General features: G+C 47.6%; 1 protein-coding gene and 1 long non-coding RNA gene across 2 annotated transcripts in view; one reads left to right on the plus strand and one right to left on the minus strand.

Moving 5' to 3' along the window:
- The window catches only part of cyp26b1 (cytochrome P450, family 26, subfamily b, polypeptide 1), a 32,815-nt gene extending 17,424 nt beyond the window's left edge, over window positions 1-15,391 (minus strand). Inside the window, exon 1 of the mRNA XM_086165629.1 lies at window positions 14,118-15,391. Within this exon, the coding sequence (XP_086021755.1) occupies window positions 14,118-14,321 (204 nt within the window). The 5' untranslated portion in view covers window positions 14,322-15,391. The remainder of the gene's footprint in view (window positions 1-14,117) is intronic.
- On the plus strand, window positions 14,616-17,814 carry LOC147223378 (uncharacterized). Its single transcript, XR_015107559.1, has 3 exons — window positions 14,616-14,670; window positions 16,231-16,352; window positions 17,681-17,814. It is a non-coding gene; the product is annotated as an uncharacterized LOC147223378 (long non-coding RNA).
- The last annotated feature ends 6,233 nt before the right edge of the window (window positions 17,815-24,047 follow it).

The raw sequence follows: 24,047 nt of genomic DNA on the forward strand, positions 1-24,047 counted from the left end.
TAGCGGGCCGACCCGGGTCTTGACGCCGACCCGGAAGCGGTTCGGGGTCACGGCAACCGAACCCTCCACTGTAAATGGGCTGTTTGAGCGAAAAGAGTATGTGCCCGAGGGGGGGGGGGGGGGTTACCGTGTTACACAAGAGATCACACACACACACACACACACACACACACCGAATTCATGACCCCCCCCCCCCCCCCCTCGCCCCCAAAAAACCTGCAAGGTAAACAAACACAGAAGGCCGAGCTGCAAATTGCCGTGACAACACTAACTGTTTTGACCCTGGTGCTCCTGGGGAAAGAGATATGTATGTCTGTCACACACACACACACACACACACACACACACACACGCGGAGCGAGGTGTAAACACGAACTACACGTAAACACTCACGTCGGCGAAAAAAAAAAGTCCCACATTTACATGAAGGAGACCAGAGTTTCCGTCGCTAAAGTTAAAAGCTAGGTAAACACGAGGCAGCGCACGTGTGTGTGTGTGTGTGTGTGTGAAAGTGACCATGGGAGCCTCGCAACCTCAGTTCAAGAGTGTGTGTGTGTGTTCTAGTCATGAGCGGCTTCTTTCAGCAGCTAACTTTAGCAGGTAGTGTGTTTCCTGTTTGAGACCCCTCCCCCACTTCCTCTCGCGGCGGCGGTGTGTGGCGCCGTTGCTTGTGAGCGCGCTCAAACGCGGCTAACACCGCACACACACACACACACACACCAACGACGCCAGTTCACGTTCCTGCGAGCCTTGAAGCCGCCGGATGTGATGAAGAATCTCAACACGTACTGCAGGACACGCAGTAAAAAGGTAAAAGTACTCGGCCATCGCAGTGCTGGGTTTGTTGCCGGGGGCGACGGCGTCGGGAAGGCGCGGCTTCCTCGCACGAAACAAGCTCTTACACTCGTAGTCCACTTCCTGTTTGTGTCGGGGTTTTCTTAAAGGGACGGTACGCCTCGGGAAAAAAAAACATGGCCGCCGGCAGCCGTGGGTGAGGGTGGTAACCATGGAAACATTCAGCAACCCAACACACAACACAGCGCTACAAGCCCCGCCCCCTTCCACGAAATATGGCGACGCCAAGGTGAGGTAATGGTCGTCACGGCGACATCACGGTAAATGCAACATGGCCGCCGCACCGAACGAAAGCAAGAAACGCCGTCCGTCTGTTATTGTTTTGTTTTGGGTTTTTTTTTCAGGACGGCGCCCGAAACAGGAAGTGGATTTCCTTTCGCCGTCCAGCACCGCCTCACCGGCGTGCGACTCCCACCAAATTGAGCCCAGATGCCTCCATCTTCTTCTTCTTCTTCTTCTTCTTCTTCTTCTTCTTCTTCTTCTCTATGTTGCTGTTTCATGTCGCTTTGAGAAAAAAGAATCCCTCTTGATCGCCAGACTAGATGAAAAAGTGGCGCTAATTAGCATCTCCTTGAGCACCGCCGCCTCCTAGGCTCCGCCCCTTTGGCTCCGCCTCCTTTGGCTCCGCCCCCTTTGGCTCCGCCCCCTCCCCCAGGAAAGCATCTCCTTCTTCTCGGACCGGCGTTTTTTTTTCCCGCAGCTCCCAAACACTTCCTCCTCTTGCCTCGCCGCGCAAAAACACACACATCAAATACACGCGGCTGGCCTCTGGAGCCCTCAGGGTGTGTGTGTGTGTGTGTGTGTGTGTGTGTGTGTGTTAGAAAGGGGTTGTTTTCCGAGCTACATTTTGCTGCCACATGGATGTAGAGTGGTTAAGTATGTCTGCTTGGCAGACCTGCCAACAACCAACACACACACACACACACACACACACACACACACACACACACACACACACACACCGTTTCGAAGGGAGTTCCTCAGGCAGCCGGACAAGGCTCCCTTTCACACTCAGATACAGCATCAGATTGGGCCAATCATGTACTTTTTTTGGATCGTGTGTGTGTGTGTGTGTGTGTGTGAGTGTGTGTGTGTGTAGCACTGAGTATTATGCCACTTTCATAATTTTCTCTCTGTGTCACACACACACACACACACACACACCTATGTCAGGGTTTCATTTGTCTCGTTCTTTGAAAAAATGTACATACTGTATATGTACGACTGTAACATTGTGTGTGTGTGTGTGTGTGTGTGTGTGTGTGTGTGTGTTTGCCAGGGGTGTGGTCTGGGTGACATTTAGCTTAAAAGGTGAGAAGTCTACTCCCCCTCGCCATCCTAACTCTTGTACACACACACACACACACTCGTCTAGCTCACACACATATACACAGTAACACACACACACACACACACACACACACATGCATTGAGCATGGAAAAGTTGTGATGTAATGACGCCACACTTCTCCTGCAGGAGAACACGTACATAGCCGTGCGCACACACACACACACACACACACGCTAATATACAGACATCACTACTTCACCCTGAAACACACTCTTCTCTCTGAACGCCACGGGGAGAAAACCCTCGCCGTCTCTTCGGTTTTACAAACACACACACACACACACACACACACACAAATGTCGAGAAACCAAAACACGCCGAGGCGGCGCCGGAACACACCTGGGGTTTCTCTCCACGACGGCGGGAAAGACATTTTAAAGCTCCGCCTCCTCCTGTCTGTGGGCCCGCTGCCTAGCAACAGAGAGGCGTCCTGACGCTAAGACACTTTTTTTCACTTTTAAATATTTCACAGGACAATGTTTTAGATGTTTTTCCAGGAGCGTGGAAGCAACGACCTGAGGTTCTCTGGTTCAAGCGGGGGGGGGGGGGGGGGGGGTTGAAGGTCAAAGGTCAAAGGCGGTCAAAGTGTTTGTGTGTGTTTCGCTTACGTCCAGTCAAAGAGTGTGTTTATCAGAAGCTGCGTGAAAAAAAAAATCCAAGCATTTACAGAAAAAAAAAAAAATGATTCTGTGTTCACACACACACACACACACACACACACAGTCGGGCTAGCTAGCGGCGGCGGTGCTAAAAATACCCCGGTGTGTGTCGCGGGGGCCGGCCTCGGGGGCGAAGCTCTAAATGTGCTCTTTGTGGCGCAGTGGAAATGTCCAACAAATGACTCCTTTATTAGGCCATGACAAAAAAACACAGCTAATTATGTTTACTTAGATCACACACACACGCAGCGGCTAGCTGAGGGGACAGCGGCTGTGTGTGTGTGTGTGTGTGTGTGTGTGTGAGGGGGTTATGAAACAGAAAAGGAGGCCTTTTCACCGAAACAGTCGCGGGAGATGATTGACAGGTCCGGGTGGTTGTTTTCATAATTATAAAAAAAAAAAAAAAACAGTAATCAATAATTTCCGATCGATACGGATGGCCGGTTCGGGGGAAAACTTTCCGGGATTAAGATGAAAAAATTTTTTTAGAATTGTCATAAGAGTCGCCATGGAAACCTCGAGGAGCAGTCAATCAAACGCGGCGTTTAAAAAAAAGGTTATAAAAGTCGTTCGGCGATCCGATCGCTCGATTAATCGGTCGATTGACGAGTCGATCGGCTGCAGCCCCCCCCCCCCCCCCCCCCCCCGATGGCAACCCCCTCCCCTCCCCCCGCCCGTGTGACCGTCGCCGTGGGAACAGGAGGAAAAGCGTGGGAACCTCGCGCGTCCGGGTTTGATTGACAGCGGCGCCCGAGGAGGCGTGTCCTCAAGCCGGAAGCTCCGCCCACAAACCTCACGCGATAAAAGTCACGACGTTCCTGATTCCGATATTTTTCCGAAGTAAAAAAAAAATTGTTATTCATTTAAAAAAAAAAAAAATTGATTTAACCGCTCCAAAAAAAGAAAGCAGCAAAACATTTTATTTCCTTGTTATCATTATTATTATTATTAGCATTAGCATTATATCATTTTGTTGTTGTTATTATTAGCATCGGAAAACCCTGCCGCTGATCAATAACATTTATAAATACGTAATTATAAATCCCGTCACTGCAATGCTTTTTTTTGTATTTTTCCGCTCCGATTCTATTTCTATTTCTCGGAAGGAGGATTCCTCCGCTCTTCCTCCCCCTCCGTCCCGATCCGACCTTTTGCTTTCCGCCGACCGTGACATCATCATCATCATCATCATCGCCGCCGTGGGAACGGGCGCCGCCACGCCGGTTCCTGTCGGGAAAAAGCCCGGGCGAGGCCGCGGGTGGATGTCGGGGAAAAAAAAAAAAAAAAAAAATGACGCAAGTTCAAAAACCGCCGCCATCTTTCACCGGCGAAAGACGGGAAAAGACGACACGGTTATTACACTGTAATACACGTGTAATAACGGCGTAATAACAGTGTCATTCACTAAATAGCGAGATTGAAAAGGAGCGAAAGGAGGGGGAAATTAAACTAAACGGAAAAAAAGGTGCGCCGACAGGTGAGCGGACGGGCCCGGACTCGCCGAAACAGCGGAAAAAAGAAGGAAAGCGGGAAGGAGAAGGCGAAGGGAGTAAACCAGGTCAAAGGCTGCGAGGGAATTCCTTCTCTCCTTTCAGCCGCCAATCATTCAGGCCGTGCCAGAGATACTAGTGTGTGCGAGGGGGTTTTATACGTGTGTGTGTGTGTGTGTGTGTGTGTGTGTGTGCGGGGCGATTGTGCGTCTGAATGCTGCGATAGGTCCCCGACTCCACAATGCACCGCCGTCCCTTTGGCGGTCACACCACCGCATCAAGGCGGAGGGGGGGAGAATGGAGGGAGCGACAAAAGGCGAGCGTGAATGAGCGAGACGGGGGCGAGATTGAAAGCGAGCGCGAGAGCGTGGCGGCGGAGGTTCGCGGGGGACGGCGTGGGGGGACGGCGTGGGGCGGCGGGGGGGGGGGGGGGGGGGGGGCGCTTCAAAATAGGGCGGATTAGAAGGAGGGCTACGGACAGTTCAGCCAAAAACACCAGGAGAATGGAGGGGCAGCGAGGGAGGGAGGGAGTTGGCCCCTGACCCGGGGACATTATAGAAAGGGAGATTATGGTTGTTCAGAACTCTCTAAGCGCTCACCCCGGGACCCCGGTTAATACCCCCGTGCACACACACACACACACACACACACACACCGACACACACGGAGGTGAACGCGGGCTCGGAGGGGAAGCTCGCGGGGGCCGGCGAACGTATTAAGGAGAAAAAGGTGCATGTGCATGCGCACACATACTCGAGCACACACACACACACACACACACACACACACACACATGTGTGATATGTAATGGATGAAATGTCACTTCCTGGGCTGAACCGTTTTAGCCAAAAAAGCAAAAATTTTGAAGTTTATAACTGTGTGTGTGGGTGGGTGTGAGGACTCTACACACACACACACACACACACACACAAACACACACACATACACAGACACACACACACACATATACATACACAGACACACACACACACACACACACGTGATATGTAATGGATGAAATGTCACGTCCTAGACCCAAACAATCTTGGCCAAAAAAACAAAAAAATTCTAACCGTGTAACTGTGTGAGTGTGTGTGTGTGCATGTGTGTGTAGGATTCTCACACACACACTCACACACACAAACACACACACAGAAGTGAATGCGGCCTCAGAGGGGAAGGTCGCGGTGGCCGCCAAACGTATTTGGGAGAAAAAGGACTAACGTGCACATGAACATGTACATCCATGCATGCACACACACACACACACACACACACACACACACACACACACACACACACACACGTGTGATATGTAATGGCTGACATGTCACCTCCTGGATCGACTGAACCGTCATCGCCAAAAAAACAAAAATTTTCTCACCGTATAACTGTGTGTGTGTGTGTGTGTGTGTGTGTGTGTCTGTGACCCCCCTGCATACACACACACACACCGGAATCACCTCTCGTGTTTCTCTGACTATCTGGAAGGGTTCGTTTCCGCGCCGACAGATTTCAAAAATAAACCTTTTCCCTGAAATGAAAATGATCGAATTAATAGCGTAAGCTAATACTTTACACACACACACACACGCACACACACACACACGCACACACACACACACAGACACTCAAGAGGGTGAGGAAAGATCTGGTTCTCCTGAGCAGGTCCATGCCAAAGTTTCTTCGCGCGGCATTACCCAATCACTTTTTGTCATTTTGTTGTTTTAGCGTAGCATAGCATAGCATAGCATAGACTAGCATAGCGTTCTCCATATCTTCATTGTATCAGGGGTTTATTTTGGGGATTAGATCATGGATTAGACGGTTGAAGATCATGGATTAGACCATTCATGGCTTTTGTTGACAGGACTTGTTGCTAGGCAACCATATTTGGAAGGTTGACCTTCGATGACCTTAAATGGCGTGAGCTAAATATATCTTAATCTAAGTTTACACATGTCAAAACTGCAACATAAAGCTATGAAATACCATAAAATACAAAAAAACAAAGTAATTTGACGTAAATCAACAAAAAATAAAATTACATTTGTAGATGTTTGTAGTAAATCTGCGAAAAATACAATAAAACATGCAATCGTATCGAGTAAATCATTGAAAAAATACCAATGAAAACATTCAATTTGTAGTTATTTGTAAAAAATTGAAAAAAATACCATAAAATATACAGTTATTTGTTGTAAATGTACAAAAAGCATAATAAAATATGTACTTATCAGGAGTAAATCTCCCTGAAATACCATAAAATGCATAGTTATTTGTAGAAAATCAACAGAATACCTTAAGACATGTAGTTATTTGTGATAAATCTTCAAAAAAGCCCATTAAACATGCGGTAATTTCTTGTAAAGCTCAAAAAATACCATCACATTCGTAGTTATTTGTAGAAAATCTAGAAAATAGCATCAAATATGTATTTACTTGTAGTGAATCTACGAAAAGTCCTATAAAATAGGAAGTTATTTCCAGTCAATCGGCAAAAAAATACTATTGAATCTGTAGTCGTCGATAGAAAATGTACCAAAAAATAGCATAAAATATGCAGTCCTTACCAGCAATGCCATAAACTATGCAATTATTTGTAGTAAATCTCCAAAAAATACCATCCAATCTGTAGTTATTTGTAGTATTCACGGATGTACAGGCTTTTCAGAAACTTGTTTACATTTTAGCATATTTTCGATGAAGCTAATTTCTAATCCCTCATTTACTCTAACGAAGATGATCGCTAATTTAATCAGATTATTTCATCCTCCTTTTCAAATTTCTCTCTGACCTCAGCATTTGATTAATTCGGCCAATTAGCAAAAAAAAAAAAAAAAAGAGCGACCCCTTTTTTTCTCTTTTTTCGCAACATTGTGTGAAAACCCTGCAGGTTTCTAAATCCCAAACCGTTGACGAGCGGCACACAAACACCGCCGGCCCTCATCAGCATGTGCACATGTCAGGTTCATGCACACACACACACACACACACACACACACACACACTCGGCTCAGGACAAGAGTGCTGGAGCAGGAAGCAGTGTGTTGTCGGGGTGAAAGAAGGGGCAGGGGGTTCGGCTGCCAGCACCTCCCGCTAATCTGTACAAGAGGAGGACAAGGGCAAGGATGGACGGATGGAGGAGGGAGGTGAAGGAGGGCAAGAGGAGGAGGAGGGATGAGGCGATGAAGCTTGTTGACGCCGACCTGAGGGCCGAGGTCGGGCCGAGTGTTCGGAGGAAGGGAAAAACGGGGAGAAAGCGACTTCTTCACGTGTTTCTTCCCTTCTCCGTTTAAAAGCCCACTGTGTGTATGGGCTTCGGAGACGACCATATATGGAATTTCCTCCCGAACGCGCGTCCTCGCTTTCGTGTCGCGTCTTTTTATTTGTGAATTTCGACGGCGATTTGGACAACCGAGGATTTTAACCTAGGCCTGGCGGGCGAGGGGGTGAGGGGGCGGAGTGTGATGTCGCCATGGATACGCAGGGCGCCGCCCCCCCACCGCCATGCAAAAAAATGAATCTAAAAAGACGCGCAGAATGAAACCGAACATCGAAAGAAGCAGCTTGGAGACGGTGGAGGTTCGAGGGGTCCTGCTTTGAATGTTAACACGGTAACGCCGCTCGGGCGCGCGCACATGCTCTCACACACACACACACATACGTGCATGCGTGCACACACACACACACACACACGCGTACGCCCGCAGTCTTGCAGCATCATACAGAGGAAGGTTAATCAGTCAGCGTTGAAACACGATCCGTCTGCGCTCGCCGACGTAATGTCGTCCGCGCGTGCGCATGCATGCACACACACGTGCACATTTGCGCTTGTGTGTGTGTGTGTGTGTGTGTGTGATCGCAACATATCCTTTGGTTCTGCTGCTTGTTATGTGACTACGTATGTGTGTGTGAGTGCACTTATGTGCATCTGTACTCATAGTATTTCCATCCAGTGTGTGCATGCATGCGTGCATGTGTGTGTGTGTGTGTGTGTGTGTGAGCCGTAGGACTTGTGTAACCACAGCTATGCGGCGCACAGTGGGCTGGACCGCAGTAATGGAACCTTCTATAGATGAAGCCACCGGTACGCACAATCCCGGCTCTGTCTGAGCGCGGCCGAGGCTCGGGCCGCCCCGAAAAAACCCCGGGATCCTCGCCGGGCGCCGCCGTCGGGGTCGCCCGGCCGTCCCGCCCGCCATTTTCACACACGAAAACCTCACATATTTCCACAAAAAGCCTCCCTTCGCCCCTGCCGCTTCAGCCAAGGTCAAACTGGAGGTCACCGTTTCCACCTGCCACGCTTCCAAACACGTTCAAATCTTCTAGCTTAAAAAAAAAAAAGAAAAATTCAAAGTCATTGAACGCAACTGATGCGTTTAAGGACTTTCTTTTCTCCCCCGTTTTTTAACCTTTCAACTCAAACCACACGTGTTTCTATTCAGGCTGTCGTTACTTTTTTTTTTTTTTGTGGACTCAGAAGAAGAAGAAGAAGAAGAAGAAGAGAGTGTGTCCAGAAATAAAAGCAAAAGAAAGCGATTGTTAAAAATACGACCGCCCTCAAACGCACCGCGGAGGGCCCCGACATGTAAAGCGACACCGCGGCTTCCGTCCCGACTACCCGTTTGAAAAAAAAAAAAAACAAAAAAAAAAAAACAAAAACTCTTCCAGATGCGGCGCAGGTGATGAAGAGGAGGAGGAAGAAGAAGAGAGGGAGGGAAAAAGAAAGGAAGAAAAGAAAGAGAGAAGAGCTGTCATCGCGGCGAAGGGTTGTTATTACGCTGCCCTTCATCATTTACACTTCATCACAGGGAGACAGACGGGATGACAGGCTGGCAGACAGAAGGACCATCCCTGTGTGTGTGTGTGTGTGTGTGTGTGTGTGTGTGTGTGTGTGTGTGTGTGTGTGTGTGTGTCTTTGGAAAGAACGCACATCCATCTTCCCTGGGAAAACGTATTTGAGGTTCGGAGCGTTCTCAGGCTCTCTCACGCTCGTCTTCCCCCTCGACGCCGTCGACATCCGGCGTCGTATTCGGCGAGAAATCGTCCGAAAATTTCGGAGGGCGAAAAATTCGGAGGAAAAAAAAGTTCTTCGGGAGGAGAGGAAGTCGACGTGACGGCGAAGGAATATACAGGAAGTAGTAAACCCCTGTGATGGCGGCATTATCCAATCAGAGCGCGCAATCCGGAGTAATCAGATTACCCAGCGGGTGTGGGTGCATGCGGGACGCGCCGGCAGCCATCTTGTTTTTTTTGTTTTGTTTTGTTTTTTTTTACAAAAACATGTAAAGCGCCGGGCGATCGGATGGGAGTTTGAAACGCGCCGATGGTAAAAACCGACCAATCACAGCCCGCGACGACCTTGTAAACAGTAATCGGCAGCGATCACACCTTCAGAGTGTGTGTGTGTGTGTGTGTGTGGGTGTGTGTGTGTCTGGCGGGTCCCACCTAACAGACTTCAATCACAGACGTGCTCTGTACAGTCGGATTCCTCGAGCCATGTGTTCATTTCCTCTGGTCTGACCCAGATTCAGTCCCGTCTGCGCGTGCACGTGCACGTGCACGTGTGTGTGTGTGTGTGTGTGTGTGTGTGTGCAACGTATCAGGACCGGGAGAAACCGTAATCAATCTCCGGGAGAACGGAACATCCGAAGAACTTCATCGATAGCCTTCGTGTTCGGGAACCCGCCGACTCGTACGAACGTTTTGAAAAAACAAAATTTAAAAATTTAAAAATCGCATCACTTTGCGCTTTGGCGCCCCCCGGTGGCGGGGAGAGCTCATCGCTTTCTTAGTCATAGTTGGACATGTGCAAGGTCTTTCTTAAAAAATGCGAGGTTCTAGCTTCCGGGACATGACGTGCATTTTTAAAAGTATTTAAAAAAAAAAAAAAAAAAAAAAAATGGCGCTAACGTTTGACATGTCGGCGAATTAGCGAATTAGCCTCTGCAATGTTAGCGTGCTAACTTAGCAGAATTCAGATTATGTGTGAACATTTAAACAGCTAATTTTTTTCAACAAAAAAAAAAAAAAAAAAAAAGCTAACAGGAATAATGACCCCCTTGTCATGTGACCGCGTTTTCGTCCAATAGCTTCGGATCTGGAGCGAGGAGGACGCCGGCCAGGCTCACCTGGTTCCCTAATGGGTGCATAAAGGCGTGTGAATCGGCGCCATGTCGGTTGAGTGTGTGTGTTTGCTTATGTGTGTGTGTGTGTGTGTGTGTGTGTGTGTGTGTGTGTGTGTGTGTGTGTGTGCCGGGCCTGGTAGCGCTCCTGCTTGGCGCTGTCCCCTGACAGAGCCTCGGCTGCTAATGGGAGCAGACAGGTCTTTGGCAGAAACGCCGCAGAACTTCTTTTATTTTTTTGTTGTTTTTTTTTGTTTTGTTTTTTTTTTGTTTTTTCTGACAGCGGATCACTTTAAAACAGACCGGTCACAAAAACCTGCCACCGCGTGAGTGTCAAGGTAAAAATACACATTATGTATATATATATATACATATAGATACACACACACACACACACACACACATTTCGAGCGAAAGTATTTTTATGGAGTGAGTCCAGGGGGGGAAGTGGGGTAAAAGAAACTGAAGGGAATTTATTGAAGGTACAAGAAATCGGTTTCTTCGCAGACAAATTGATGCACTTACTGTACCGCACACACACACACACACACACACACACACACACACACACACACATACAGGAATTCCCCAAAGTTGCCTCTTGAAACCGAAGCAGAGCTTGACGAATGTCAGAAAAATGACGCGAGCTGGGAGGCTAACGGGAGCCGGGTGTGTTTATCCCGCCGCGCCCTCTTTTTTTTTTTTTTTTAAATTCCCCTTGAAGGTGAAAGGTCAAATAAACAGTCGGCGTGAGCTACCGTTTATCCAGTCCGACCGCATTTTGACAGCCCGTTTCGCATGTCGCTTCGACGAAGACCCGGGTTTAGACAGCGCCAGCTGCCGCCTTGCTACTTAGCTTATGGTTGCACGTTTGTTTGCAGCGCCCCCTAGAGGCTGCGGAAATAACAACACGTTACTGTCTCTTCACTGATGCATTTAGCTTGCTAGCTAGCAGCTATCTCTGATGCAACATTAGGAATTAACTGTTTTTTTTAGCTATCAAGGAAGCTGCTAACCACCTGATCCACATTCACAGTAGCTGATGTTAGCTGATTAGCGTTAGCATATTAGCTGACCGCATGTAGCTTCCAGAACTTGCACAACGTTTTCTTCTTTGAGCAGTATAAGTAGTAGTATTAGCAGTACTGGTTGTAGCATTGGCTCGGAACTAACCGACCCGTCACAATTTTCGCCATTACTTCTTAAATCCCATTGCTTTTTCCCATTAACACAATTTCGTCGTGGTTGTCAAGGTAACCTCCACCTAGCTGTGAGTGACGGGATGTGGTTTGGTAGGGACATCGCAGACATGTGGTGAAAAATATAAAAACTTGCAAAGAGCGAAGAGATGTAAGTCGTGTAAATGTTTAGCATATTTATCCCCAGCTGTGCCATTTCCATGGCCACCAGGGGCAACTCACCATGGTGACAGGTGAGCCCCTGGTGAGTACAAATGGAGAACCTTGCCACGTTCCTTAAATATTACGTTCCCCAAGAACGATGTTCCCATTGCACTGTGTCCTCTGAGTCCAATGTTCTCTCAGTCAGAAGCTCCTACATTCCCTTAAATCTAGTTCTCTTAATTCTATGTTCCCTTAGTCATAGGTTCCCTTAGTCCTATGCCCCCATAGTTGTATGCTCCCTGGGTCTTAAGTTCCCCAAGTCCTACATTACCACAGCCCTACATTCCCTCAATTCTTTAAGTCCTCCATTCCCTAAGTCCTTGGTCTTTCAGTCCTTGCTCCCTTGGTCCTAAGTTCCCTCAGTCCGATGTCCCCTAATTTCTATGTACCCGTACTCCAATATACCCTCATATCTATGTTCCCATAGTTCTAGTTCCCTCAGCCCTAGTTGCCTCACCCGCTGGTTCCCTCAGTCCTAGTTCCCTTGGTTGTATGCTTCCTCAGTCCTAGTTCCCTCAGTCCCATGTCCCCTAATTCCTATGTCGAGTAGTCCAATGTACCCTTGTTCCTGTGTTCCCTGAGTCCTGGTTCCCCTGGTCCCAGTTTCTCCTGCTCTGAGCTGGTAAGCCTGGTCAGAGGGAACCTCAGGAGACATCAGAGGGAACCTTCCTGGAACCCTTCAGCTTCACCAGGGTTCCCCTCCCAGAGAGAACTCTCTAGAACCCCCCTCTTCTTGGGGGGGGGGGGGGTCACTCGGGGAGGCGCGCGGCTCTGCACCCGCTCGCCATAGGGTTGGCCGCGCGCCCGGCCCCGCATTCCGGGAACGCGTCTCGCGCGGTGTCGGATGTAAAGGAGCGCGAGTTCACGCGCAGCACGCGCCTCCTTCCCCGGGCTCGTGGGAGCCATCCGTCGGCGCTGACAGCCGCGGCTCGGGGAGCTGGACGCGCGTGCGCCCCCCTCCCTCCCCAGCCACCCCCGTGAGGTCACGGCGGAGGAGCGCGGTAATAACGGCGTATCAATAGTGTAATAAGGGTGTAATAACGGTGTAATGAGGGTGTAACGACAGTGTAATAAGGGTGTAATAATGGCATAATAACGCGCTCGGTCGTGCGAGAGAGCGTGCGCGTCGCTGTCCGGTTATTGGGAGACGATTTTTTTTTTTTTTTTTTTTTTTGGCTCTCCGCTGCAGGAGAAATGAAAAACAGGAGATCTGGACTTGGATTTCCGATCGCATCCCCGCCGCCAGGGAGGAAGAGGAGGGAGGAAAAAAAGGACTCGTCCTCCTTTATCAATCTTTTTTTTTCCTCCACTTTTTTTTTTTTTTTTTTTTTTTTTTTTTTTGGCGGAGACTTTTTTTTTAGGATTAAACGTTGATCCGTTAAAGAGGTGAAAAAGGAGAGAGAAAAAAAAGAGAGAGAGAAAAAAAAGTGCGGCGAACTTTTTTTTTTCTTTTTCTCCCAGACACGCGCGCGGAGGGGCTCGAGGTGCGCACTCTATCACTTCTTTTTCATCCCTCTTTTTTTCCTCCTCCATCCAAACGTCACCTAATTTCGGACGAACTTTTTTTTTCTTTTCTGTTTTTTTTGTTGTTTTTTTTTTGAAAGGATATGGACGAAAAAAAGAAGAAGAAGAAAAAAGAGGATAAAAAAGGAAGAAGAAGAAGGCGCGCGCCTCTGCCGATAACCAATCAGCCGCCGGTGCGAGGATGGCACGCGGGCTTTGAACTGATTTAAAAAAAAAAAAAAAAATGGGAAAGAAAGAAAAAGTTGTCGGTGCGCGCGTGACCCCCCGCCGTGATCACGCAGCCGCAGAAGGCGCCAGCGCACGCGGGCTCAGCTGATGAAGAAAAAGAAGAAGGAGAGAAAAAGAAAGAAAGAGAAAGAAAGAGAGAGAGAGAGAGAGAAAGAAGCGGTGGCTTGCGTGTGCGGGGTGCGTTCACCGCGTGTCACGCACCGGCGCGGGAGCCGGGAGGGAAACCGAACCCCCCCCCCCCCGCAAACGCTTCGATCTATGAATGGGAAATGCTTGTGGATCGGATTTGCTCACCGGCGCGGCGCGACGGGGCGGAGACCCGTAAAAGGTGAGGCCGGGGCGGGGATGGAGGTGGGGGAACCCGGCCGGCGAGCGGGTCGGAAGGTCGGGGCGCCTCGTCTTGTCCTCCGCGGTGTTCTCCGGTACCCACCCGCCCCGTCCGCGGAGTATCCCCGCCCCGGCGGGACGTCCCGGCTTACCTGCAGCAGCCAGTGGCAGGTTTCGCCCACGAAGGGAAAGCCCATGGAGCCTTTGGGCATCGGCAGCTTGCAGTTCTTGTCCCGCGTCGCCGTCCAGCGCAGCTGCCAGAGCTGCTGGGACACGGCGAGCAGCAGCGCCATGGACACCAGGCAGGCGGCCAGCGTGGCCAGGGCCGACACCAGGTCGAAGCTGTCGAAGAGCATGGCGGTGATGATGGTGGAGATGGTGATGATGATGATGGTGGTGGTGGTGGTGATGATGGAGACCCGGGAAGAAGAAGGAGGAAAAAAGTTTGCAGCCCGAGTTGGAAAGTCAGGCAGCTGTTGCTTCCGGGGGTTCAATTATCGGACAGCGTGCTGCCTCCAGAGATGCTTCGGGAATGAATGAACTTTTCTGCGTGGGGATCCCCCCCCCTCCGTACCCACCCCCGACCCCCCCTCCCAGTCACTTTTCCTTCTTAAATATGAAATTCTTCTTCTTTTTGGAAATGAATTTCAAAATGAAAAAAAAAAAAAAAAAGAAGCGCAGATGATGAGCGGGAGGATGCTACAGGTGAGCCCGGCGCCTCCACACGCACCGGATCCAGAAGCTGCAGCGAGATATTAAAAAGAAAAGAAAAGAAAAGGAAAAATAAGTGTGAGGAACCCCCCCTCCCCGGGGAAGGTGTCCGGTGACTCAGGAACCCCCCGGTGTCGCCGTCCGGACGCCGCGCATGTTGCGGCCGCGGGGATCTCCAGGTGACTCGGGAGCCGCGGCACACGTGGAAAGACTTGAGCCGAGTCCCGGAGCTGCGACGGCGGCTGCACTCTCCGCGCTCCTCCGGGGGCTGTGGTGGTGGTGGTGGTGGAGGTGGGGGTGGGATGGAAACTTGCGTGTGCGTGGGGGTGGTAGCGGGTGGCGGGTGGGGGATGATGATGGTGGGGCTTCCAGGAGTCGCTTCTTTCTTAAATCCACCTCCTTAGAAAAAACATCTTTTTATAAAAAAAAAAAAAAAAAAAATCCTTTTTTTTTATTCTCTTAGTTTCATCTGTGCTGGAGGTGCAGGAGGAGCAGGAGGAGGAGGTGAGGCTCTCGGTGCTCCGTGCACGACTGACTGGATGATGCTCCGTCCTCCTTCTTCTTCTTCTTCTTCTCCTTCTCTTACTTTCTGTCGTCCACTCTCCTCTCTGTGTACCTTTCTGTTTCTGAGCTCCCCCTCTCCCTCTCTCTCTCTCCCTCTCTCTCTCTCTCTCGATACAAGTCACCCTCAGTGCGTGTGTGTGTGTGTGTGTGGATACGTGCGTAAAAGTGTGTGTGTGTGTGTGTGCGTCAAGCCAAAGGCACCAATGAGTGTTTATATAGTGCGGAGGCAACTGGAAGGCGAATAGGCGGCCAAGGGTTCCCGTCGCCCCCCCCTCCACCTCCACCTCCACCCCTCCCCGACCCCACCCCACCTCGCTCCTGCAAAAAGAGGGAGAGACTCCCCTTCCCCTCCCATCCCACCCCCCACCCCCATCTGCTCCACCTCTTTCAGTTCCTGGAGGACCCCTCTCTCTCTCTCTCTCTCTCTCTCTCTCTCTCTCTCCTCCCCCTTTCTTGGAGCGCTGGAGCTGGACTTCCACCAGAAAGAGAGAGAGAGAGAGGGTAACTTTATTTTGGTACCGTGCATCCGAATCAATATTGGACAGAACCCGGCTTGGGTCAGCTCTGTGTGACCTTTGACCCTCCACCCCCAAGCTGTGCCAGTTTATTTAATGACTACAAATCAAGTGTTGGCTTGATTTGAATTCAATTTGTTACGAGGAAGGTATTTAAATGTCATTACTGCTTTGTTTTTAATTTTGTAGGTCTTTCAGATTTATAAACAAATAAGTATTAATTTTTCTCTGCCAGGGTTTGTTTCTTCTTTTTTTTTTTGCAAATCATTTTAAAGATAATTTCTTTCCACTTCGTGGACTCGTGTCTTGCTGACCTCAATCTCATTTTGAGGTTTCCTCCACCCCCGATGCTTCGCCGCCCCCTCCCGTTTTGTTTTTACCGCTTACATGTGCTGTTTAAAGTGACTTTGCATGAATTAGATAAGGGAATGAATGAATTAAGGACATAATTAAAGACATTTTCTGTGCGTTGCAGTTTGAGGGCGAGATCATGATGGCGAAATGCTTGCGGGTTTGGTGACCTTATTCCCAGGACTGGGAGACACAAAAGGAACAATCACCAGTCAGCAGCACGACTTGTCCCATAATATAAACCAGGTGTGGACAGCTCTCTTCTCAAAGTGATCCCAATTAAAACCGTCTTAAAGCCTTGGCACACACTCAGCATGACATTCAGTGCAGCCATGGTTTTTATTTAGAAGTTATATCGTCACAGTAAATAAAATAAAATAAAATAAAATAAAATAAAATAAAATAAAATAAAATAAAAAACAGATTCAACACTGATTATCCACCACATGTTTACATTTTTTCCGGAAATAAGACAAACCTGTTTCCTTCTTCCGGGAAAGTCCAAGTGCCAAGGAGCGGGGGGGGGGTTTACTCCATGGCGCTGTAAACGATGCTAGTGCTAGCTCGTAGTCCCGTCGTTTCCCTGTTGCCTTTGTATCTTCGTCATTTGTCACATTTGTAATCGTATTAATTTTCTTTCCATCCGCTAGCATGTCTAACCGAACTAAAGTCGATCATAAGAAACACCCCGACCATTCATTTAACTTCACTTCTTTCAGCTAGCTAGTGTTGGCATTGATTTTGACTGCCTTAGCCGCTTGCTAATTTCGCAGGCTAGCTAATTATTAGCTTCCCGATGTTACTACTACTGTACATCCGGGTCTTCTTACTAGCTAGCTAGCTAGCTGAAGGTGGGACTTCCGCTACAAAGAAAGCATCCACCTCTTCGCTCTGGTAAATCCATGAATGTGTGTCTCTCTTTAAGAAATAGAAAACCAAATTATAATATTTTTTTTTGCGCTGTGTTTTTTTTTAATAAAAACACCAAACGCTGCCTTCACTCAATTCGCTTTCAGGAACAACTTCCGGTTCCCACTGACGCTAGCAAAAGGAAGCGTCATCGACACACACACACACACACACACACACAGACGCCTTTTATCGACTTAAATCTGTTTTTACTTATTATTACACAACTCCTGGACAGATTGGGGACAGAACCAGGCACACGCAAGATTGTATCGATTACCGCTAACACAGCAACCCGAGCTCTCCAAAGAAACGCGTCTCTTCCCCGTCTTTAATTCCAACGAGACGCGGGGAATGTAAAGATGAGTGTGTGTGTGTGTGTGTCATTTTCCCTGGAATAATGCTGACACACACACACACGCACACACATGTCCACGGCCATCCACGCACAGCAAAAGCATCCACTGTATCTGTGTGTGTTTTTAAGCACTGAGTTAAATCTATGACTCCGTCTAAAAGTTTCTATAGAGTTTTATATTCATGCACATAAATATGTATATATATTTATAAACCGGTAGTGTGTGTGTGTGTGTGATGGATGCAAATGTATTTATCTCTCCTCCTGTCCTTCACGCCAGGCTTCCTCTTCTTCTTCTCCTCCACAGCCGCGGCTCCCCGGCGTCCCTTCCCTCCCGTCGCCGCGGCGAAGAAGCTCCGCGCCTCCGCCGGCTCAATGCCGCCGCCTAGCGGGGGACAAACACACGGCGGCCGGGGAGAGGAGGAGGAGAGGAGAGGAAAGGAGGAGGTGAGAGAAGGAGAGAGGAAAGGTGGTGGAGAAGAAGAGATAGGAGGAGAGGAGGAGGTAACAGGAAAGGATGAGGAGATAGGGGGAAGGAAAGGAGGAAGATATAGAAGGGGGGAGAGAAGGAGATGAGTGGAGGAGGAAACAGGAAAGGAGACAGGAGGAGGAGGAGAGGAAAGGAAAGGAGGAGGTGAGGGAAGGAGAAGAGAGGAGGTGATAGGAAAGGATGAGGAGATAGAAAGAAGGAAAGGAGAGGAGGAGGACATAGGAAATGAAGTGGAGAAGAAGAAGATATAGGAGGAGAGGAGAGGAAAGGAGGAAGACATAAGGGGGAGAGAAGGAGATGAGTGGAGGAGGAAACAGGAAAGGAGGTGGAGAAGAGGAAGATATATGAGGAGGTGATAGGAAAGGAGACAGGAGGAAAGGAGGAGGCGAGAAGGAAAGGAGGAGGAAGAAACAGGACAGGAGGTGGAGAAGAAGAAGATATATGAGGAGATAGGAGGAAAGGAGGCAGGAGGAGGAGAGAGAAGGAGAAGAGAGGAGGAAACAGGGAAGGATGAGGAGATAGAAGGAAGGAAAGGAGAGGAGGACATAGGAGAAGGTGAGAGAAGGAGAGGAGAGGAGGAGGAAACAGGAAAGGAGGTGGAGAAGAAGAAAGATGAGGAGATAGGAGGAAAGGAGATGGGGGAGAGGAAAGGAGGAAGACATAGGGAGGAGAGGAGGAAACAGGAAAGGAGATGAGGTAAGAGGAAACAGGAGAGGAGGAGATAGGAAAGGAAAGGAGGATACAGGATGAGTTGAGTCCCTTCAAAGGTGACATTTGTCCTGCGGGCTTTTTTCATTTTTTGTTTTTGTAAATCTTTCTTGAACAAAATTCAAATAAAGTTTTTTTTTTTTTTTTTTACAGAAACACGACTTTGTATCAGTTTAATGTGTAAAACAGTCAAAGCCTATTCGAGTTTCCAACCAGGACGTCTTCACGGCGACGACAACTTTATACTTTTAAACACTTTGGGAAACTCCAGACTCGACAAAACACACAAAAGCGCTCGTGTATTAAAGTGTCGTAACACTTTTATTCAACGTTACGGGAATAATTGACAACGCAGCTGAACTCTGCAGGACCGGGAAGAAGAAGAAGAAGAAGAAATAAAACATTTCAAAGTTTCTGGTCTAAATTAAATATCTTCTACTCCAGGAGGAAGGAGCTGCTTTAAAAAGAAATCCCGATCGAAAACGTCAGCGAGAAATCACCCGAAAAGGAAGGCTTCAAGACCGAAATAAAGGTAAAAAAGATGTTTAGGTTTTTTTTTTTCAAGAGCATTAAAAGCAGGATTAATGGAAATGTGGATGAAAATTAATTAATCCCGAAGGAATTTCATGGACAAATATAGTTAGAAATTAAATGAGAAAAAATGAAGTCACTAAAAATGTGAAAGATTGAATTTTCACTCATTTGGCTTTTAGAGGAAAAATGTTTAAAAGACTTTTTAATCCAAACGTCATTAAATTCAACAACACCTGGAAGAAGCGCGGTGGCTGCCGACGCCCACATGGGCTGATAACAGCCAATCACAGCTCACGCTCAAACAGGAGGCGGGGCTTACCTTCACCTATCAGATGTCAATCATTTGCCAACCAATGCAAATGACTTGGAATTTAGGAAAGAGAAAATAATTATTACATTTAATTTAAGTAAATTAAATTAAAAGCGTAGAAATTAGGTAAATTATTTCATTATAAAGGATAAATTATGTTGGTTTTTCTTTTTTTTTTTAGACTGAAAATCCCCCAAAACTTGTAAATCAATCAAAACAACTTTGCATCTGAGTGTGTTTATGTGTGAGGCGAATGTTTACAATTTCAAAATTTCCAACATTTCAAAATTTTATTTACTTTTTATTTCCGTCAGGTCATTTCCATCCACGCGGATTTGTTTCCACAGAAACGAAAGAAAAAGTGGCCTCGGAAATAAGACGGTTAAGATTAATATATTAAGATAAACCTCTGAGTCACACATGACTCACGATGGTTCGGTCCGTTGCCGAGGGCAACCGTTCATCGGTTGTTCGTGCCTTCGTTCCTGGAAAGGTCACATGACCCTCGCCGCCGCCCCGAGGGTCGCGACCCCTCGGAGCAGCACGTCACAGTTTCCCCCTCCAACTCGGCGGCAAGAAGGTGCTTAGTCAGTTAGCGCTGTCCTGTGTGTGTGTGTGTGTGTGTGTGTGTGTGTGTGTGTGTGTGTGTGTTCCTTTGTATAAGCAATGACGCCTTATCTTTACATTCCCCCGCTATGTCCATTTAAGCTTTTAACACTTTACCTAAACACACACACGCTCTTACAGCCCGGCTGTGGAGCGCGTGGAGTGTGTTTGACAGTGTGTGTGTGTGTGTGTGTGTGTGTGTGTGTGTGTGTGTGTGTGTGTACAATGATGCATGTGAGCTTTGCTAGCAAACATATTTTCAATTTCCTGCGACCCTAGAACGACCTTTCACAGCCCGAGTGTTTTGCTTGGGCTTTAAGGCTTAGCGGGGACGCAGGAAGTGGACGTGCGCAGCACACACACACACACACACACACACACACACACACACACACATTTAAAGAGGAGGTGGAAATCGAAGAGGGGAAACAGGAGTGTTTGGAAGGCGTCGCCCCGCCTGTCAATCAAACTCTGGTCATGTGACTTAATTTTGTCGGACAAAGATGGCTACCGGGGCACCGGGAGTTTCTCACACACACACACACACACACAAACACACACACACACACACACACTGGCTTCCCGCAAACAGTCCGTGTGAGCGCCGCTGTTGTTCATCAGAGTTTGATTACAACAACATGGAGGTCCAGTTTCCCGTGTGTGTGTGTGTGTGTGTGTGTGTGAGATCTTAATGTGTGTATCGCCCATGAGTGTGTGCTGAGTCATGGCGTATCATCAAACCGGCAGCAGGACCTTCCGTTCTGACTCAGCGTTTGTTTTGATTTCCCGGATGGAAGTCATCGGAGAAACGGACGCCATTTTTGATCCCGCCGTCCAATCAGAAAGAGCGCAAAAAAAAAAAAAAAAAACGTTTTTTTTTTTAAATTATTTTTTATCGGATCGTTTTTAAACGGATTTTCTCATTTTCTCAGAGGAAAAGCACCGCCTCGCTTTTTCGGAAAGTCAACGCGGCGATTTGTCGTTTTCGTGCATCCCATAATAAGCCGTGCCAAAGAGCAGCTCCGGAAAAAAAAAAAAAAAGAAAACACGCGTCAGAACTTTTCAGAACAAATGAACTTTTCACGAGGACGGGAAAGCGTGAGCGTCGCCACGGTAACGGTGAGTCAGACGTCGGCCCCGGGTTTCGATTTTCCGCGAGAGCGGAGCGTTAGCGCTCACGCTAGGCCCGCGAGCTAAAGGTCAGCGCGGACTCGGCTACTTCCTGTTTGCGCCAATCGAGCAAATTGACGCGAGGAGGAACAAGAGGCGGTTTGTTTCTCGGCCGGCGAACACGCGAAGGAGGGTTTTTCTTCGGATTTAGAAAAAAAATCAGCTTCTCCGGCGGGACGCGGCTTCGCGGGAGGGACGTGTTGACAATCTGTCGCCGGGCGGAGGAGCGTCCGCTCAGATGTTTCTTAATCCACTCCAGATTTTTTTCCTTTCTGTCCCGATAAAAACGCGTAACGTCTGACCGGAGTTGATTTCGCGACGCCGGCGGGACCTTGTTGTCATGGCAACGTCTCCCGTTTGTCAGAAAGCTGTGGAAATAAACCCCGCCTCCCTGTTTTGATTGGATGGGAGATGTTAGGCTCCGCCCCCGAGGCCCAGAAAGAAACAAACAAACAAAAAAAAAAATGGCGGATGATATCTCTTCCATATGTGGCGTGGGGGGCTTCCTGCGGCGCGACGCCGGGCCGGTGGGACCGCGCGCACGCCGCTCACCCCCCCTCGCCGCCGCCGCCGCCTCCTCGCCTTTGGCACGTGCACGGTTTTCCGGAAACGTCCCCCCGGAGAGGCCTGCGTCCAATCAGATCTGAAAACGGCAATTACCGTAATACCGCCTGACACTTTAATGTTTTTGTATTTACCGTGGATTCTGGTGTATGTGTCTGTGTGTGTGTGTGTGTGTTTGGTGGACGCACACACACACTCACACACACACACACATATACAGCTATCAGGTCACTGCAGAGCTTTAATAATGGGCTCCATTAAAATCCAAACTTTCTTCATATGTGGTCGGGAACACAAAAAGAAGGAATGAAAAAACTGGCAAGGCTTCACACACACACTTTGTGCACGCTCACGTGCACGCGCGCACAGTAGACGTCTGTCAGCCGGAGAGAATGCGCCGGTCAGGCCGCAGCTATTTTTGTGGAATATTAGTAAAACTCACTAAGGATGGAGGGAGGAGATGGAGTGATAGCAAGACGGAGGGAGGAACCGCAAACCCCCGCGTCCATATTTTTAAAAATCGATCAGACCGTTTCCAAGAGACCGCGGTCACGTGACGGCGGCGGCGCGATCGGACTTTAACGAGACGCCGGGGGGGGTGGATCCATTTTTCTCCTGCTCTTTCCTTTCGGTTCTTGTCTTCTAACCGCCCCCCCACGCCGCCCTTCCTCTTTTCTGCGACGTCACGGTCGCCTCCTCGCTCTCAGACGTCGAGTTTCCAAGTTTCAAACATGAACGTGTTATTACCATGTTATTACCATGTTATTATCATGTTATTACCATATTATTACCGTGTTATTATCTTGTAGACATCATTAAGCTATTATTGTTTTCAAAAAGTTAAATATCCTTGAGGTGAAGGAGAGACGATTGAGAAAAGTGTAATTAAAAGGGAGAAAATACAGGGTCACACACACACACACACACACACACACACACACACACACACACAAGCGAGCAGCGAATGACTTATGAGAGAAAGTGAAAGTTACACACACACACAGTCGGTGTTTCCGTAACCTTTGACCCCCCCGAGGCTCATCAATAACCGGCAGCCAGGGGAAGTGTGTGTGCTGTCTCATCTGTCTTCATTAGGCCAGTGTGTGTGTGTGTGTGTGTGTGTGTGTGTGGACACACACATGGAATCCGTTCCTTCATTCATGCACAGGGAGGGAGGCCTCGCCGGCTGAGTCGGGGTTTTATTTTGAAAACCCGAGACACACACACACACACACTCACACACACTCACACACACACACACACACACACACACACACCTTCGTCATGCTTGTTTTATCTTGTTTTGATCGCTAACTTCGCTACCTGTCGAGGAGGAAGTGCAGCCGCCGCTCTGATCCCATCTGACGGGCGCCGGCCGCATGCAAACTAGCCCCGCCCCCAAAACAGGAAGTGGTCTGGATCAGGTGACTTTGCACTTCCTCCTGGCAGAGGTGTGTTTTTTAGTTTTTCCTGCGGGATAAGAGGAGCGTGAGCTGTCGATCAGCTGATAATTTATCTTTTTCCCTTTCAAAATAAAAACACGACCTTTGACCTTCTTGTTGATCAGATGCTTCTTTTATGTTTATTTGATGGGATTTTTATTTTGACATTTTTAAAATCTATTTTTTTAATATTCGAATCAAAATTTTTATTGGTATATATTTACATTTTTGAAATCTTATATTTTCAAATTTAACTAGATTTTAATGATTTAATCTGATATTTTTATATCCAAATCTTTTTTTTATTTTACAAAATTTTGAAGTTTGAAAGTGAATATTTTTATATTCAAATCCAAGTGTTTATTTGACCAAATTTTAATTTTTGAAGTCAAATATTTCTATTTTCAAATTGATTTTTTTTTTAACTGAATTTTAATTTTTGAACTTGACATTTTTTAAACTCAAATTAACATTCTTATTTGATTCAACTTACATTTTTACACATTTTATAATCTAATATTTTCAGATAAAAAAACAAAGTTTTTATTAGACTAAAATAACATTTTTAATATTTGAAACTGGATTTAATATAAGAAAAAACATTTTGATGGACTAAATTTTAAAGTTTGAAAGCGAATGGATTTATATTCAATCAAAATTTTATTTGAAATTCAAGTAAATTTACCCCATTTAAAAACCATATAAACCTTTAAGTGAAGTTGAATTTAAATGTAAATTGATAAAGATAAATATTGATTTGAATCAATTAAAGTAAGAAAAACAGTCTGAAGCAAAAAGTTTTAAAAAAATCTTTGGATTTTTTTTTTCCAGCTTGATTAAATTTGTCAGT

The sequence above is a fragment of the Fistularia commersonii genome, chromosome 19, assembly GCF_037954325.1.
Source record: "Fistularia commersonii isolate RoL2024-O1a breed Wild chromosome 19, RoL_Fcom_v1.0, whole genome shotgun sequence".
Taxonomy (NCBI): Eukaryota; Metazoa; Chordata; class Actinopteri; order Syngnathiformes; family Fistulariidae; genus Fistularia; species Fistularia commersonii.